The 19,332-nt window shown below is 46.6% G+C and overlaps 1 protein-coding gene across 5 annotated transcripts in view; it reads right to left on the bottom strand.

Annotated features, from left to right (window-relative positions):
• Window positions 1-19,332, bottom strand: part of LOC119174539 (SAM and SH3 domain-containing protein 1) — a 347,279-nt gene that overhangs the window by 53,245 nt on the left and 274,702 nt on the right. For all 5 annotated transcript variants that reach the window (XM_037425489.2, XM_075895480.1, XM_075895481.1 and 2 more), the window contains 3 exons: window positions 3,314-3,395; window positions 2,392-2,729; window positions 259-759 (listed from right to left, as the gene is read on the bottom strand). In XM_037425489.2, the coding sequence (XP_037281386.2) occupies window positions 259-759; window positions 2,392-2,729; window positions 3,314-3,395 (921 nt within the window). The remainder of the gene's footprint in view (window positions 1-258; window positions 760-2,391; window positions 2,730-3,313; window positions 3,396-19,332) is intronic.

The following is a 19,332-nucleotide window of genomic DNA, read 5'->3' as shown; positions in this document are numbered from 1 at the left end:
AGCAAAGAAAGGGTAATGTGTTTCTAAGAGGAAGCGCAATGCCAAACAACAACAGCTCTGCCATAGCCTATGCACACCTCGTTTGCAGCGCAATCTCGCTTCCGGGCCGCGCATTACACGAGAAAAAAAAAGTTATCATTAATCACACACCGCGCGAGAAGTGAAGACTCGCAATTGCGGAAAGCGAAACCGCAGAACAAGGTCAAGCGAAACAAACAAATGAACAAGGACCGGGCTAGCAAGGCTGGCTGTACTCACCGTGCGTCCCCGAAGCTTGCCCAGCATCGTGACGACCCTGACGTTGGCAGACGACGACTCGACACTCGGAGCGCCGCCGGTCACGCCGCCCGCCGTCACCACCGACGACGCCGAGCCGACCGCAGCGCCAAACGCCGTCGCGCGGACGTCGTCGGAAGCTGGCCTGTCGCCAGCGCCGCCAGCGGCGGCCGCCGCCGCGAGCGCGGCACGTTTGAGCTCGCTGTCGTGCGCCACGTCGGGCACGGTGCGCTGGGCGTCCCCCGAGGGCGAACCGTCGTTCTTGCGGTCGCGCTTGGCGTCGCCGCCGGCGTTAACGTCTCCCCGGCAGTCGTCGTCGTTGACGAGGTCCGACGCGCCGGGCGGCGAAGACGACTTGGGTGACGACGTCAGCGCCGTCGTGTGACCCGGGGGCAGCAAGGTGGACGGTTCTGACGACGGAGGGCTGCCGTCAGAGGAGGCGCGAACGCTGCACATGATGTTGCCGCAGTTGCCGTCGCATACCTGTGCGATAAAAAAAAAAAAGAGTAATATGAACACTGTCACTACGCCTTCGCACACCAGATGATAGTACCACATTCACGTCGTGAAACACAACGTCGGATAAACACGGCGATGTCAGTGAAATGCTTGAAATCGAAACAATGCGGAAAATGACGCGAAATAAAATTATTGACAAGTTAGGCTGAGAGTGCGTTAGCGCATCTGTATTGTCGTTTAAGAAGTTGTCATGCGTCATCTCAAGCTGTTCCCGTTGCGTATATAAATTCTGAACGAGCCTCTCATGAAAAAAGCGTCGAGGATAACGATCATGTGCGCACGTTCCCGTACCTCTCTGTCAAGAACTTCTGTGCAAAGCACACCATGTCGCACCAACACGGCGACAATCTCGCGGCCTTTAAACCACGTGGGAAAGTTTGAAAGTCGAAGCGACCTATCTCCGAAAATATTCGGTGTCTTCGCATGAAGAAACGCATCTTTAGGTTTGTGCGGACGAAATATCCAAATGGCAAAATATCCAAAAAGACAAGACAAAAACACGAATATTACTTTGTGATTCCTTCTTTGTGGCCGTCTCATCGTTTGAGGCTAGATCGGAAATCAGTTACACCCTTGAAGACGATAAGTCCACTTATTGATAACCCCCGTTTACAGATTTTCGCTTCTCTGGTTAATCCTTGCGGCATATAAAAGCTACCCGACGGGTCTTTTTTGAGCAGCGGCCTGTACTTCTGGTTCTTCTGGTTCTAGAGTTCGGCGCGAAATACTTCTGGTTCTAGGTTTCGGCGCTAAACATTAGGAACGAGACATTAAACTTCATTTTCTCCTCTAATAATTAAACTAACAAGACGAATCAACAGTAATAATGTTCGCAAAAAAACATCACCTGATCTCTTTAGTAAACACTAAGGATATCACATACGAAATGCTTTGCTAGATACTATTATTCTACTTCAACCACACTTTATTAACTTATAAATTCACTTTAATGTACTTTTATTCTCTGTCACTTGATTCATTCGCGAGTTATTTTTATTCACAATTAATTCACATGATTGGACAGATTTCTTGAACAGATTCATTTTGCTGTACATTCGTTCACTTTAAGTTCTCTTTATATATATATTTCAATTTGGCCTCACAACCATTTGGCATCATTAAATAATATTTAACAGATCTGGGAGAAATACTTGGACCCACGTCTTCTTCACAGAAACGTGAGATTTTAAAATTCAAGTTCAGCTTCATCGAAGATATTAACTTAGCGGCTAAACTGTAAAGCAAATTAAATCACAATCATTAGGTTGTGATACATAGTACATATCACGATCATAGCTTTTTTCTTATTTTTTGGTGCTTCTACATATGGGGCCTTTCTGCCTTCAATCCCACTTCCCTTTTAATAGTAGCAAGTACCTTTATATGCGCCGGCAGAATTATCTGTTTTTGCTTAAAGAGCTTTTTTTGTTTCTCTCTAACGAGCATGTTGATATCGTACGTGTTTACGACGCCACCAGAAGCCGGATTTTTCGACCAATGAGCCATATAAGACTTTCCTCCGTTATATACCTTACTAATACGAAGCATCAAGTTTTTTCGCTTTATTGAGCCGTTACTAATGGCAAACGCGCTGACCTCGGTGGTTGCGCCGTAGACCGGGGCCGTCGTGGCCGGACCGGGGTCCGAGATTGGCTTGGGCGCCCTGAAGGGAGACCCTACAGCGTTAGGCCGGGGGATTGTGCTGCTCATCGTGCTTGTCCCGCAGCACCGGTCGGAAAGCAGGACCGAGGACGAAGAGGAGGAAGACGACGATCCCGGCGCCGGCATCATAACGGCCGCACGCAGGGGAGACCCGGTCGCCACCAGGCCCACGGCGTCCGGCGGTTCGTAGTAGATGGGCTGCGCGGGCGCTGCCAGAGCCGCAGGACCCCGGCATGGTCCCAGGCAGCCACCGGTCGCCGGAGCCAAACCATCTGCCGACGAATGAATGAATGAATGAATGAATGAATGAACAAGTGTGCACTGCAAAATGCAGGCACGAACACCCAACACTGAGAAGGTGTTATGTACAGCGCAGATAATTCGATAAGCTCCTTTGCGGGCCTTTTGTTCGTTTTCTTCTCTTTTTCCGGGGGGGGGGGGGGGGCGGAGGTAGAAACTTGCAATGTTGTGACTGATGCGTTATTGTGAATGAAACTACAAAATATAGCATGAAAATTGCAGCACGACTATTGGACGCACGTCGGGCTACCGGAGCGTCGGTCACGACGTGCCTCAAGAGCGTTAGATTGAACGAACTGCTACAAGAATTGCCACGAAAAAAGAAGCGTTGCCAGATGGGGGAGGGCCGTTTGACAACTTTCCTCCTCCCTGGCTAAGCACGACTGTGTATCAAAGAATGGTTGATATCCTCTCTCTCTCTCTTGAAAAAAAAAATTCTGGCTATACCACTGCCTGGCAGAACATGCCCTTCGATCATCGAGAGCAACAGCGCAAAGCTTTGTTTTGGTGTTTTTCCGAAAATCAAAAATCGAAAGCGACACAATCAAACACTCACCTGTGTAAAACACCGAGTTAGCCTGCGCCTTCTTTGGGCCACCTTGGTTCCATACCAGACTCCTGGCGAGGTCGTTCAGCAACTGAAATCGGTAATAAAATGCAGAAGTGATGTAAGAGCAGTCCACGAAGTAGTTCGAAACGACATAACTTCCAACACGTAACATTTCGTGAGAAGCAGCGCGCATATTAGTATGAGCCCACCAGTACGGGCGCAAAGCTATACTTCCAACACTATCCCTATCGCGTGCACACAATACTGCACAAGTGGGCTTCACCTGTCAAAGCATCTATATGTGGCAAAGCTAGCTATCGAGGGGTCCGCAGTTTACGTGCAGACGGATGCAGCGTGATGGGTGCTTGGCACTTCGAACGATTGTTGGTGAAATGGGCGAGCCAGCAATAGACAGCCCGAATAAGGAGATAACAAAAACAGGGTTATTTATTTCTTTCTTTATTTATTTCTGATATCCTCAAGGTCGACAGGGGTAACCATGAAAGGTAATAAAACATCACTTAGCATTTGTTGATACCACTCTCCAGTGACTTCTTGACAGCCCTAATAACAGACACTGAAGCTCACTGGAAGATTACCAAGGGGGAAAAAAAAAAAAGGCGGAACTTGCGCTACGCACCAAGCCCCGCAAGGCTGCATTCGTCTGCACGTACACTGCAGGCCCCTTAAAATACAGCTTTGCCACATGTCGATGCTTTGTAGGGTGAAGCCCACTTGTGCGGCACTGTATGCTCGCGATATTGATGGTGTGGGAAATGCATCTTTGCGCACCTACCGGTGGGCTCTTCCAAATACCAACAGGGAAGCTGGACAATTCTGAAAACTAATTAAATTTGTTTGCTGCCAGGTTGTTTCCAAATCTTAGCTATGTGACGAGGGTTCCTTCCTGCTTTTTCTTCTAGGCCATTGCTAGGCTTCTAGGTCGTTGCCTGGCTTGGTGATGATAGGTTCTTTCTTTTACGTTGATTCTCAGCGCAGCGAGGTTTGTGTAAAACCACAAACAGTCATAGACACGACACAGATGTCCGAATTTGAGAGAGAAAAAAATGGCAGCATATCCACGGGGTGAATGATGAAGAGTGGGGAGAAGCATCCGTCCGTCCATTCGTTCCTGCTTCCGTCCGTCCATGCAACCGTCGTGGTGAGCGTCCGTGCGTCCATCCGCCCGTACATGCGTGCGTCTCTTCGTGCGTCCACACATCCATCCGTGCGTCCATCCCTGCGTTCATCCATGCATCCGCCCCTACATCCATCCATGCGTCCATCCGTCCGTGCAGCCATCCGTGCGTCCGTCCATGCATCTGTCTGTGTGTCCATTCGTCCATCTAGTCAACGCTCCAAGTACCACCATCTCGTATCTTTTCATCATATCTTCCGCATATAGAAGCGCCGCCATCCAGCGGACATTCCAAGGACTAAACGAGAGGTGGCACACGCACACTTCCTTACAGCTTGCACCTCGTGTCTACTTCCCACCTTTAACCACCTCGAGTTCATGGTATATACTAGTTCACTGAATTCATGGGCCTGCGACCCACGCTCGCTAAACCTTCCTAAAACCAAAGAGGTCACACCCAGCGAGTATAACGTAGCAACCCTTTTTTGTCAGATAGTTCTCAATGTACATGCCAATGGCTGCTAATGGGGAATGAGAGACAGGAGAATTCGGCTTTTAGTTAACGCGCACGCTGCGAATTTCTTGTTGCTCAACAACGCACAGGAGAAATCCCCACCGGCACCACCTTGCAGGTCAAAGCGTAAGACATGATACGCACTACTATGAGGGACGAACGAGTGCCGCTTTAAGGAGCTTCACCCCAGAAAACTCGAGCTGAAACCAACCGTTCGCATGTCTAATAAGATGTACGGGTACGTTGTCGTTGGCATAGGACCTTCGATTCCTTTCGGGGTCTTTTTGCAGCCGCCGTTGCCTAACCCGTTTTCTAAGGCATTATCTTATTGAATGTACTCGGAGCCTTCGACTCACCGCCGTGGCTTCACAGACATTTGCTGAGCTAACGGCTTCATTCGTCATTTTTACTGCACCAGTCATGAGCAGTGCACCTTACCGAATTTCTGAGCTACATGCCCGTTCATGTGGATGATAGTTTTGCGACCGCACGAACAAATTGCGGCTAGCTCAAGTGCTTCGCTGTTAGCAGGTTTATTCTCGCACCACCTTTGTGACCTTAGTTTCTCTCACTAAATGCTAAACACGACAATAGTGCCTCCAAAAAGCGAGACAGGCATATTAGCAATGTTTCACACTACCTTGCAAGTTATAAGCGCGTCGCCTCCTGAAGAAAAAAAAATATTTCCAGCCATACTAATCAACTCCACGAGCGAGCTAATAATACCACACGAAAAGAATTTCGCAGGAGTTTCGGCTAATCTCCAGAAACAACGCGAGACGTAAAATCGAGGACCGAATGTGAGGCAGCGTGACGTCACACAAAGATAGGTGTGCACGTCGTTGGCGTGAAGAAGCGCTGCTTTATTTATAAACCACTGGGTGGCGCATATTTTTTTTTCCATAATTCGCTCCTCCTGTTAGGACTTATAGCTCTGCCACAGGTTTTCCCACTTAAAGAATGGAAGGAAGAAATGAAACCGAAACAATATGGACGCTGCTTTCAGTAAATCCATATCTCAATATGAAATACCTTTCTGCGCATGGTAAATTTAGACAAGCCTGCACAAACAAGCTTAGATTAACGAAGTGTCTTAAAAGAGTCGAAGTGTTCATCGAGAGGGCACAGTTCGAAAGAAATAATGGCAGCACCGTTGGTTTTAAGTTATCATATCTTCCTTTAAAAGTACACTAAAGTCAAATAACAATTTACGTCCACGTCAAAGCTCAATGTATGACAACAGCTAAAACGACAATATTATCAACAATAGTGCCTTACGTGCCGAGAAATTAAGTTACATTCACAAGAACACATGCGCCGCCAAGAGACATTCTCAAAATGATCCCGATGAGATCAGACGAACCACCTACAATTATACACCAATAATCAATCTAGCTGCACTAAATAAAGGAGCTTCCATGCACCAAGAAAGGCAATAAAATGCTGTTTGTTCGTTTCTCTTTGATTCACGGGAAAAATAGTTGACGTACGTTACTATGGGGAATGGCGCGAGTGGTTCGAAAATTCAATTTTCGCGTTCAATTTTCAATTTTTTTACACTGGACAGGTCGTGCCATCTAGCGGGGCCCAGTAGAAAAAAAAAAAAAAAACGTCTGCGATGTCGGAGCCAATGGCAGAAATTGATCGATGGCCGTTTTTGCTGCTGTGGTTCCCGCTGCTTTCGATCTGCTGCTACTGGCGCTGTAAAGCCGGGCGACGTTGTCAACGGCAACAGTGACGTGAGTCGGTCTGCTTCTTGAGGCGGGTAATTTGAAGTGCGCTAACCCGATGTGGACCACAAAAACGTGATTTTATTTCAAAATAGGCCCTTCCTTGGCACAAAAGTAACACTACCAGCTTTCTGGGCCGCTATTTCAACGATCAACGTCAACCCAATAGTTGCCTTTAGTGTCCTTTTAAACAGAGATTAAAGTAGAAGATAAGACCAGTTTAGATGCAGTTAAATTTTCCAACCAACGGTGTCATTTTCTCCAGCATAGGTTTACGGTAACAGAGTGCAATGATATTGTTTTAAAGATTACAACGAAGTGGTGAACAACGTGTGACAAATTTAACATGACCACAAAGACGTTAAGGCACAGACGCTATAAGGTGTGTAAGACGTACACGTACACTACGGAATATCCGTCGGTGTTCAAACAGTGCGTCTCCACGACAAATGCAAAGCACTGGGAACGTCTACGGCGTAACAATGCGTCATCAGTCAACGCCAGTTGAAGTTTTTTTTTTTTCGCGTAGGCATTCATTCTTTTACAGCGCTTCACATTGCCTCGTTCTTTCAAGCAACCGGGTAATGTAATGCAAAAATGCAATGTGTCGTAACAAAGTGACGTCATAAAAAATGCGATTAAGTAATTTAAAATATTATATATACGAGATAACTCATGCACCCTCAGTATTGAAAAAAATGAAGAATGTGGATAGTTAATACTGTGTAGTAACGTATTAGGTATAGCTACGGGCAAGTGATCAGGAAATAGATAAAGATGGGTGGCAAGACAAATTAAGGAAATTCGCGAACGTATATGTGAAGTCGATTGATCGAAGACACGGAAGAGAGGAGACGCCTTCCTTTCAACGTGCGGTGAACATAAATGACACTGACGATCACGGTTTCAAAAGAAACATGAATAATTTAATGATCGCCAACGGAGCCAGCGCTCCAAAATGAGGCAGGTGCAAACTGCTGACCTGCGAGCGCAATGCCTACCTTGCACGTCATCGGTCAGCGATGCTAAGGTGAATGACCGGGCGCATGACGTCAGATCGATAAGATAAAAAGAAAGGGAAAAGAAAGGGAAAAGAAAAGGAATTGCCACTGCTCTTGGACTCGGAAGTCAACGTCTGGGAACCGCTACCGCAAAAATTTTTTGTTTGTTTTTGTTTCTTCTTTTTTTTCCCCTCTAACGGCTTATCGAAAGCGAGTGTGCTCCTCTCCCCACCTATCGACGATGGACAACACTGCCGTTGTCGGTGGCTCTGTACGGCGCGAACTACGAGCACGAGAAAACCAGGACGCCGCTTACTGTTGATTTCTGCCTCCGGAAGCTTCACTGCGCGTTTTGTCTACAGTGAGCGAGTAACTAGTCACACCATTTCGAAGGTTGGAAAACTAATGTAGCAAAAACATTGCGCTCAATTACTTGAACGAAGAGAGTCAATGAGCCACGGAAAAAGCTAACAAATATTCGAGAGATCCCACGTACCTTGGGAATCGACGTTATGCGATACATGCGGCGGGAAGGTGAACGTGTTGTAATTTTTTTATTGAGTGACACGTCATGAAATCATGCTAAGTATATATATATATAAATGTTGCACGCACACACATATGTTGAAGTGTTGCAGATGTTTATATAACCAGTGGTTTACACTTGCACAACAACTCCATCGAGAACATGAGTATTAGCAACACCAGAAGCGATAAGCTGACATGAAGCGCCAGTGCTTGCGAGTATAGTATCCCTGGACACTGCTACATAAATCAATTTCAGCGCATGGCACCTAACTACAATTGACGTCAACGCGACATGCCCGCCCGCGGGTAGCGAGAAGTGTTGTACCACGCACGCGACGGGATTGTGACATTATTCACGTATTGACCAGCGCGTCATATTCGCCAAACCATCTTGATTGATATGTGGGGTTTAACGTTGAAAACCCACCATTTGATTAGAGAGACGCCGTAGTGGAGGGCTCCGGAAATTTCGATCATCTGTCGTCAAACCATCTTACCCTCCCATACTAATCCTGGTTCACACCAAGTTAAGGGGTTGATCACGAGAGCACACCGACGTAAGTGTATGGAGTAGATTGGATTGGATTGATGGATGGATAGATGGACGGAGACAGACAGACAGACAGACAGACAGACAGACAGACAGATAGACAGACAGACAGACAGACAGACAGACAGAAACATAGATAGATAGATAGATAGATAGATAGATAGATAGATAGATAGATAGATAGATAGATAGATAGATAGATAGATAGATAGATGTCAAAAGTGCTAGCATTACGCAAAATAATGCTTCGCATTTTATAATAAAAGGCTGATACTTCCGAGGGGAGAGTTATCACAGGCACCCACTGCACAAGCAGTGATGAGGCGACAGCACTAGATGCCTCATCAATGCTCTATTTTTAGCATTTTCTGATTCTTTCATTACCCACGCCCTCTATAACACCTTTATGCACCATAGGGGTAAAATAAATAAATAAATAAATAAATAAATAAATAAATAAATAAATAGAAATAAATAAATAAATCACGATAGCTGACTAGCTTCCGCGTAGGCAGCGTCAACACGAGTGATGCAAAAATATCATCACCTGATGACGTCCCCACCGATGACAGCGCGGCGTCAAAGATCGACGAAATTTGTTAAGTCACAACACGTGACGTGATCACACGACATGTTGTGCTGTCAAACGTGGGACGATCACGGAAGCAGTGTGGACCACAATAGAGAGAGGGAGAGAAAAAGGAAGGCCGGGAGGTTAACCAGTTATTAGACAGTTATAGTTTAGCGTTAGCGTGATAGCGTAGGTTAAGGGAATGGCACTACCGTGCAGCAAACGTTCGTTGTAGGCAGCGTCTTATAGCTTAGCGAAATAGCGCTAACGTGGTTTACGTGCCCCCAAGTGGGATGGTGGCGCCACCTATTAGATAGTTAATAAGTTAAACAGTTAAAATGAAAAGAAAACGAGAATGTTTGCCTATGCCACCGCGCGAAGCATTGTTAGAAGTTTATTTTGTGATAATAAAAGTAAATAAATATGAACCACGTACAAAACGGCAAAACATTTACGTTGCCGATTTGTTTACATTGATCTTGTAGTTAGGCCTAGGCGCGTTCAAAATGGGAGGCTATCTCAAAAACTACGCCAACTTATTCGTTATACTCAGTCATCGAAGCTAACTGAAGGCAAGCGAAGCCACTTCGAAGAGTCGTTTGCTGCGAACAAGGTGAATCTTTGAACAACTGGGCCAAAATCACTTCGAAGCGGGCGTCCGAGAGCGCCGTCATGTTTACGTACACTACGTGCATCTACGCTACCTTAAATCTGAAAAATACCGCGCGTACGGTAAGCGGTACGCGTGACGCACGTATCTGCGCATGCGCACTTCGATTCCATTATCACGGTACGACCGGTATCACGGTAAGCCCGGTATACTATAACTCTCTATTGGCATCCGGGTTGCTACCCAGCACTGGGGGTGGGGAAATAGTGGCAAGAAAGAGGGGGTAGATAGAGAAGAAAGAAAAAAAAGACGCACGTGCACTCGTGAGAAAACGAAAACACACACAGGAAGGGCGTTCTGGCTATAACCGTTCAGAAAGGCCGTTCGATAGGTTTACCACAATAGGTTTACAAAGATATCGTAGGGCGGAGGGTCGGGATTAATACATACACTGTGAATAAAAAAAGGATGGCCGTCGCCTTCGAGTAGGCTTAGGCGAATGTACATAGGAACGTGTTTTTTTCGTAGCACCAACTGTACGGTAAGGTTACTTTCTGCCGCAATGTATACGGCCTTCTGCCACACACATCTGCAATACACCCTATGTACTTATACAGACCATAACGCTGTGTAATGATTTATCGTAAACAAAGCACCCAGCGGGGCGGGTGTCGGGTTGATTGCGCTGTTTATATAAGAGGAATCCGCACTCGCCCTATTGTCTGTTCTACCACGCTTACAGATAGGCACGGTTTTCCGAGGGAAGCAGCCAAGAAATGTTCGCGCATTAATGGGGGTAAATAGAAAAGAACAGCTTGACTCGACACATGCACGCACAGTTACGAGCACTAGATACCAACTTTAGAACTTGGCACTAAGGTTAGGAATTCGTGCACTATATTGCGATCCTCAAATCTACCTGAAGCACGCGGCCTTGTGAAAACGAGAAATCATTGCGCGCAGCAATTTATGTTATTGAAGGTCACGCAACGAGGGAGCTATAGGTTAAGTTTATACTTATAGCTTATAGGTCAAGCTTATTTCGCAAACGCGGTAAACGTAACAGACAACCTACAGCATGGTCGGGTTAAATAATTTCATGGTGTTCAATCGAGCCATTCGGGAACGCGCACCATGGAGGTTAACAAAAAAAAAAAAATGCAAGGGACTCCAAAGTTCAGCCGTCACGCCATCGCTCGGAATGTTCGCGTGGCCGCGTTCTCCGTGGCCAATGCAAACACGAGCGACATCGCAGAAAGCGGCTGAACAAGCGGAGAGCGCGATAAAAGCGAAAGCGTGGAAAACCGGCCATATGAATTCCACTATATAAAACGCAACTTCAAAGGGGAACAAAAATAAACGCAGCCGGCAATGCGAAGTGAGGCCGCGGCACGCAAAACCTAGAATGCTTTATGGAAATCTCAATCGAGACCCACTGAAAAGAAAGAAAAAAAAGCAAGAAAGAAAGGAAAAGGGAAGAAAGAAAACGCAGGGGTAGTACGTACAAAAATACCAGTGAGAACTGACATATTTCTTCCCCCAGTAGTCATGATACAGAGAATAGAAGATCAAAGTTTCATTACGCAATCAAGCTTTGATTTTGCCATGCCACGCGAAACGTACACCGTTACTACCGTTTTCCGCTTGAGGCGGCTGATCTATCAGGGTGGTCATTATTCTGCAAACAGCTTTCCGTTTATGCATTACCAGGAAACCGTAACCGTGAGCTGCCAAGTTGGTAGCGCCACCTGGCGAACCATTCGTGAACCATGTAAAGACAGATGGCAAGAACCACGTTGAGTTCAGTTCGCTACAGCTACACATTCTGCGGCAGCGGTGTAATCGTGCATTACATCTCTTTCTACGAAAGTACACCAGTCGAGCGTTGCGAAAGGATCTATAATGCGCCTCACGAGGAGCACATATATACGAGTACCATATAAACAACAACAACAACAACAACAACAACAACAACAACAACAACAACAACAACAACAACAACAACAACAAACAACAACAACAACGTATATTAAGTTCGAAGCATCACTTGACGCATGAAGCTACAGCCTATGCATATGCGTATCATTGGATGCACGTACATTCGTGGAAAATTGCAATGAAAACAAGACAGGGCCCATTAAAACACGTATTAAAACACCCTCTTCCGTTTTCTTCTTGCTCTTTTTTGTTGTCGCAGATACCCATAATGTGGGCATATTTTCCCCTCGAGCACCTAGTGAGGTGCCCAATCTATCACAATCGCATAATTAACGGTGGAGGATGCTCCCGAGTCCACTTTTGAAAGCTGCTCCTCTTTTCAATATGTTCACGTCTCATGGGTATGCCTGTGTGTATGTGCGCGCGTGCGTGTGTGTGAAAGAGGAGAGAGAAAGAAAGTGAGAGGCTATGAGGCTTTTTTTTTTTACCCATCCTACTTACAACGCCACGTGATCTAGGTGGGATCACGAGTGTTCGCATTATACCGCGACGTTTTTCCTCGCCGATGGACGAGCTCGATATGCGGGTGTTGCCAAGGAGGAAAAAAATAGACGCTCAAGATGCAACAAGCGTCGCACTAACCAAATAAGCCGGAAAGATGGCCCGATGCGCAACGACTGATCGAGAGAGCTGAACATAACCGCGACCCATCATCTGTCGTCATCTCTGTGCACAGACTTAAAACGACAGGCACGACGTTTTAAGCAGCCGCTCTGCAGGCTTGTCCGTCCTTGGCTTTGGCATGCAGCGGCCCTCACTCTTTATTGCTGGATCCGTCAACTATTTCACGAATATAAGTCTTTATGAAAAAAAATATTTCTGACATATGACGAAACAAAAATTTAGTTAGAATGCTAAAGCAAGACTGAAAGTTGGGCTAGTTGGTGCGCTGTTTCTGCCCATAATTAGAATGCTCATGACAATGAAACGTACACACAATATTAAATATAACTAAAGTAATAATTACCCAGGTAAGGTCTGGCAATCGCATTACTCAGTCTCAAATATAATTGACTTGATACGAACAATCGACATACATGACAGACGTATTGGCGACCGATTTCGACCGCTCTTGGCGCGTCACTGTAACACCAGAAGATGGCAATGGTTGCGCGGGGCAAGATATGTGCCCCAATTTACGGACAACCCACCTCCCTTTTATCCCAACTAGTCCTTCAACACGACATTAAAGCGTCACCGATAATCTATTTGGTTTAAAGGGGGGAAATTGCGCCGCTGAAACAATAAAAAATAATTGCCAAACCCTTTTTGGATGGACAATACCTTCAACCCTATTCGCCCAAGTAAACAACAAAAGAGAGATAGATGATCGCTATGGTAAGAAAGCCGAGAGGTCACACTGAATCAATGTTCTGACCTGATACTCAGCATTGGGGAAGGAGGGGCTAATAAACAGAGAAAGATGATGCTGGTCATAAGGATGAAGATGGCGATAAAAAAAAAAAAACAAGAGAACCAACAATGCCGTTGATGCTTTAAGGTCCTTCCTAGCTATCCCTGTCGACACCTCCCGAGATATAACCACGTATACGCCCGCAAGCTACGACCTATTTCTCTAATTTGCAATCCAACCTTCGTAACAATCGTTAACGTGCTTCGCAGTAGCGCCGGACTTGTAACGCGCCACTAACGCGCGGACCACTCGACGCTATCGCCGCACTTTCGCAAGACTTGGCCGAGCCGTGCACGCCGCACGGAATGCCCGGCCACCGCTCACGACAACGACGTCGACGCAGAGAGAGAGAGAGAGACGGACGGGGGACGTCCTTGGGACGTCGCCTCCGAAGCGCGACCACAGCATGGAGGAAAAGCGACGGCCCGGCGTCGTCGTCTTCGTCGTGTATAGCGTGATGGAGTCACGCGCGATGCAGAGCGCCGGGACGACCGTGCATCCCTTCTACGCGTTGACGAGAAGCGCTCACGCGCTCTATACAAGACTTGAAGAAAAAATAGACAAACAAAGAAGAAACTCGTCCCGCAGTGTTGCGTGCTCACGAAACTCGCGTGACTGAGAGAAGGCCTGTATCGAAGCGCTATATTTGTGGCACCGCAAGATTAACGCAGGATTAATTATTTACACGTTTAGAAAGTATTGTTGGCGAATGCATATTGCTTTTTTTATAGTTGAAATAGAGATCACTGAACTTAGCTTGAATGAGAACGCAGTGTGCGTATTTTTTGAAAGATTAAGTGGCTGTCCGCGAATTTTCGCAAGTGAGCCGTCGAAGTGTACAAAACAATTGATGCAATTGAACCATAACCATTCAGTATACAGCCTATGTTGTGTCATTATACTGTTACAGCCGCTGGTAGTCATCACTCATCAAGCCAAAAAGGTGCAGTCAGCTATAGCAACGGGCGGTCCAGTGCTCACCAAAAATCGTTGTCCAGTGTTTACGAAAAAAAAAAGGCACTGTGTGTGCAAATACGGTAGCATGTGTAAATTACATGGCTAAGAAAGAGGCCCACTGGTGAGAGAAATAGAATTCGGTCAGAAATGATTATCGTGCACAGTATGCACTGTGCCACGTTCCAGAAACTATGTTGGGGAGAGAGAGAGAGAGCAATAGAGATCAAGTTGGTTTTAAAGTACAGATACATCATTACAGTGCTTAGCGATAATGATCGAAGGATTATGAGCGAAGTCGTATAGTTGGATACCTCGCGAATAGTGTTTTGACAAATTGGGAATCTTTCTATTGAGCCCGCAAAACAGCGGTAGACGAGTGCTTTCAACATTCACGACTTGTATCAGAACGCAGCCGTCGCGGCCGGCATTCGAACCCACTACTTCAGCACAAGACCACGGTACGCCACCGCCACAAACGCATGCTCAAGTTAGGTGTGTGAACATCGCCACTGCGGCTGGCCGAGTGACACGGCAATCGATCGCGACATATCATTGAATTGTTTATGGCGCAATTACTGCGGCATGTATGAAAGCATCTCTCGGTGGCGAGATGATTAAACAACTTCATCGATAACACTCAAGCAAACAGTCAAGCGAGAGCCCGTTTCGTAATCAATATCGAAAGCTATATTGATTACGAAGGCACAGATGACCCCTCCCCCCGCCCCCTTCTCTGTCCGTTTTATTTTGTTCCTCTTCACGCACTCTTCTTTTTTGCCGCGCCCGCTTCTGCATTTCCAGGATTGCTGCAATGTTCCGGAATCCACTGATAAGCCCCCGTCTGCTTCCCGGCGTACATAGCGCAATCTCTTCTAGCATTGCCAGAAATGGTGCAATGTCCCGGATTCCACAGATTTTGTCTTCGTTTACTTCTCGGCGTCTGATACGCAGTTCACATAGAAGCATGATAGAAGTGGCAGCAAGCGCACGTTACACGGCGTTGAGTCTCAAGGCCAAGCGATGATGAGTTCCGTCATGCGGACTATATAGCGCAACGCCGCAAACACGATAGCATGCAACCAGGAACGCGTGAAGCGATATTCAGGCCGCTCGACGAGCATTTTTTTCTTTCGCCAATCGCTTTAAATGTGTGGTGCAATCGTGCCGCAGTTGGCACACGCCTCGTAACAGCTCGCGCTCGAAGTTCCTCGTGTAACCCCGGTAGGGAAATGCTAAAACGCATTTCGAACACGAGAACCCGTTAAGAAGCACGGAATTATATGATTCTTTGAAGACGCGCATGTATTGTATAGTTTTTAAACACGCCAACACATCTCTCCTGAATCGAGTATAAAAGCGCTACCTCCTACGAAAGTTCTGACGTTTCAACCTCCCTGCCTTTCCTAGCATCTTTATCTCTCTCTCTCTCTCTTCATGTGCCAGTACAATGATATGTTAATAACGGAAGCCGTAGTGGGGACACTCCGTATCAATAAAAAAGAGTTCGCCATTATGGGATATCGAATTTACGCCATCACCTTCACTTAAGCTGCCATGGCGGGATGGCTAGAAGTTTTTAGTTTTGTTTTGTTTATCGTGGGCATGTGTAGACCACTCAAAAGCTGTTGAATACGTCGACTGACACAGAGAAAGAAAGAAAGAAAAAAAGAAAAAAAAAGAAAGATTGCCCCGATGCAATCAAAGCACGGAAAAACGCTAGTTTACGCTCACGTAGCGTTTTTGGTTGGCCGATAGCTGGCGCAACGGTTTGATATCAGACCACGAGGAGACGAATTACACAACTCGCGCACGTGAGTTCGGGGCCCATGGTATGACATTTAACGTCGTAAGGGCGTGCAGCTCGTACGACACTTTGTAGACATAAGAGGAACGATGTTTCGCGACCTGCAATCACGCATCGCGAAGCGGCAAAGTGGACGACGAAATTATCCGTTCCTTCGTCCTTGATTTTCGTTTTATTGCGCGTATGCGATCGCCCGTCGTCTATACTCTCTCGCGGCACCAACTCTTAAAGGCGCACTTTTCAGCCCCGTCCGTGACACGTACGTTTCCTGTATATTACCCGTGGACTTGGAGCGTGTTGAAGGAAAAATTGCGGTAGGAAGCAGATCGGACTCACTTAGCTAAGCCGATTGCGTCACGCGATCAAGATAATATTTGCCTAATACCGCGCAGCATGCACAGACTTCCAGTGTCGGTGGTTAAAAATGATAGCTAACATTGTTTCCTAGCATTAAAGGAGTGCTGACACGAATATCAAATATTTTCAGGTTATTGCTTTGATTATTGATATGATTATTGCTTTGAAAACACGGGTATCGAGAACCCAGAAAAGGGTGGCATGATGCTTAAGAAGTCACTGAACATGTGTTTAATAATTAACCACTACCTTAAATCAACAGTTTTCGGTTTCGGCATCGAGAGGGTGGCTTTGCAGTGGCGTGTCAAGAATGTTGCTGGCGTCACGCGAAGACTGCAACTCACGACATAACTAGCAACAACAGCTTGTTTGCTGCCTGTCTCGCGTGGTTCACGGAAACAACGACGAGTGAATTACCGTCCAGAGACATTGTTGTGATAGGCGATTTTTGCGATTCATGCTGCAAGCAGGACGAAAATTTCTCAAACTCAGTGAACTGCAGTGCTGACTTGTCGTGATAACGTCGGGCTGGGCGACAAACTTTAAAAGAAAAGTAAAATTATTTTCTACGCGTCGTCCGGCTCCGGCGAGTGGAGAACGTCGATATCGCACATCTTGGAAACGAAACATCACCCCTTTTGGGGTGCCTCCAAATCGTTTTCTTCAACACGCGTTTATATAATGCTGAGCAAGTAGATTACAGATATTCAGACTGTGCGATCAACATGCCTGAAACCAGCAATGTCTGATTGTGTGCGTCAGTGTGTTAGATCGAATCTACACGGGAACAAATATGTTCAGGCGAGAAGCTTACCTGTTAACCACTTGTGCACTTATAGATTCATTTTTATTATTATATGTTCAGGCGAGAAGCTTACCTGTTAACCACTTGAGCACTTCTGGATTCATTTTTATTATTATATGTACACACCTCGTTTTTGTAACCACGCTTGCACCCCCCCCCCTCATACGTAATGCAATAGTAGCTTTTACAAAGGCGCACTCCTTTCGCATAGGAATGGTGGATAGCTCCCGATGTGAATCGTGCGACACTGACGAGACAATAGAACATCTGCTGTGTTCATGTGAACGTTTTGCGAGCGAACGCAACTTGCTACGCGAAACGTTAGAGACACTAGACAGTAGACCTTTTTCCGAAGAGAAGATCCTTGGTTCATGGCTCTACGCGTCAGAGGCCAGCAAAGCGACGCGGGCATTGCTAAGTTTTCTAAAGACGACCAGACTACGCGACCGCTATAAGCGTGCTATGAACAAGGTCACATCTACACACACGTTGCCCTTCACTTCCCTCTCTTCTCCTTTAATCCCCTCACCCCTTCCCCCAGTGCAGGGTAGCAAACCGGACGTGCGTCTGGTTGACCTCCCTGCCTTTCATTTCTTCCCTTCCTCCTTCTCCTCCTTCCTCATTGGGCCCTTAGGGTATTCGTATAAATAAAAAATAATATCAAAATAATAATTGCGTCGAAATGCAACAAGTACACAAGCTCCGCGCAGAGTATGAACAAAATTACCAGTCACTTAAGCAGAGATAAAATGACAATCATCACATACTGCGTGTTCTTTTTTTTCTTCCATTTTTGCTCTCCTACGTGGAGAATATATGTATACGTTGCGTTTCAGTGCAATGAACCAATATTTTATAGTTCAGGGTCTTGTCTGGAGTTCAATCTGAATCGCGTGTCTAATGCAGTTTCTTTTCGTCCTAACGTTGCACAATCCAGGCCAGATAAGTGTTCTCCTGCATATTCGGGAGTTTTACGAGCCAAACCAGTCCATCCACCCATGTTCGTTTATTACCAGTTTGATTACCCCTTGAGTTGCAGTTCAGAAACAACGTGTTTCTGAGTCTCCATTTTGTTTCGCGATCAGTGGAGAGGGCAGAGGGCTAATCGAATGCAGGTCAGAAGAGAAGAGCCCTGCCACGGTGGTCTATAGTGGCTAAGGTACACGGCTGCTGACCAGCAGGTCACGGGATCGAATCCCGGCTGCGGCGGCTGCATTTTCGATGGAGGCAAAAATGCTGTATGCCCATGTGCTCACATTTGGGAGCCCGTTAATGAACCCCAGGGGGCCGAAATTTCCGGAGCCCTCCACTACGGCGTCTCTCATATTCATATGGTGGTTTTGGGACGTTAAACGCCGCATATCAATCAATATCAATCCGAAGCGAAGAGACCATGCCAGCGATTCACTTCCGGCTAGACGAAAGTTGGCGGATACAAATGGTAGCAATCCGCCTTTTGTTTCAGGATGTCAGGGCGCATGGCTCATTGCTTCTCCCAACGGAAATGTCGCAAAACGCCTCTACATTTCGGAGGCTATTCTTCTAGCGATACCGGTTGTCTCTATTCGGGGCCTCTGCTATTAGCTCTAACAACTAACCGTTAAGCTGGCGGATACAAATCTCACACGACGGACGAAGTTGTGATTCGATGATTGATTGATTTGTGGGGTTTAACGTCCAAAAACCATCATATGATTATGAGAGATGCCGTAGTGGAGGGCTCTGGAAATTTCGATCACCTGGGGTTCTTTAACGTGCACCCAAATCTGAGCACACGGGCCTACAACATTTCTGCCTCCACCGGAAATGTAGCGACCACAGCCGGGATTTGATACCGCGACCTGCGGGTCAGCAGCCGAGTACCTTAGCCAGCCCTAGACCACAGTGGCGGGGCAAAGTCACGATTCGAGCCTCCGGATTGCGTACTACGTCACCATACGTCAGCGTTCCCGCGTCCCCGCTTCGGTCCGCGCGGAGCGATTCGTGAAACGACAGAGGCACAAATCAAGGCCCAACCGCATGCACGCAATATTCTAGCGACAAGCGGC

This window comes from Rhipicephalus microplus, chromosome 5, assembly GCF_043290135.1.
Source record: "Rhipicephalus microplus isolate Deutch F79 chromosome 5, USDA_Rmic, whole genome shotgun sequence".
Taxonomy (NCBI): Eukaryota; Metazoa; Arthropoda; class Arachnida; order Ixodida; family Ixodidae; genus Rhipicephalus; species Rhipicephalus microplus.
The sequence above is the reverse complement of the archived record's forward strand: the minus strand, read 5'-3'. Positions and strand labels throughout refer to the sequence as shown.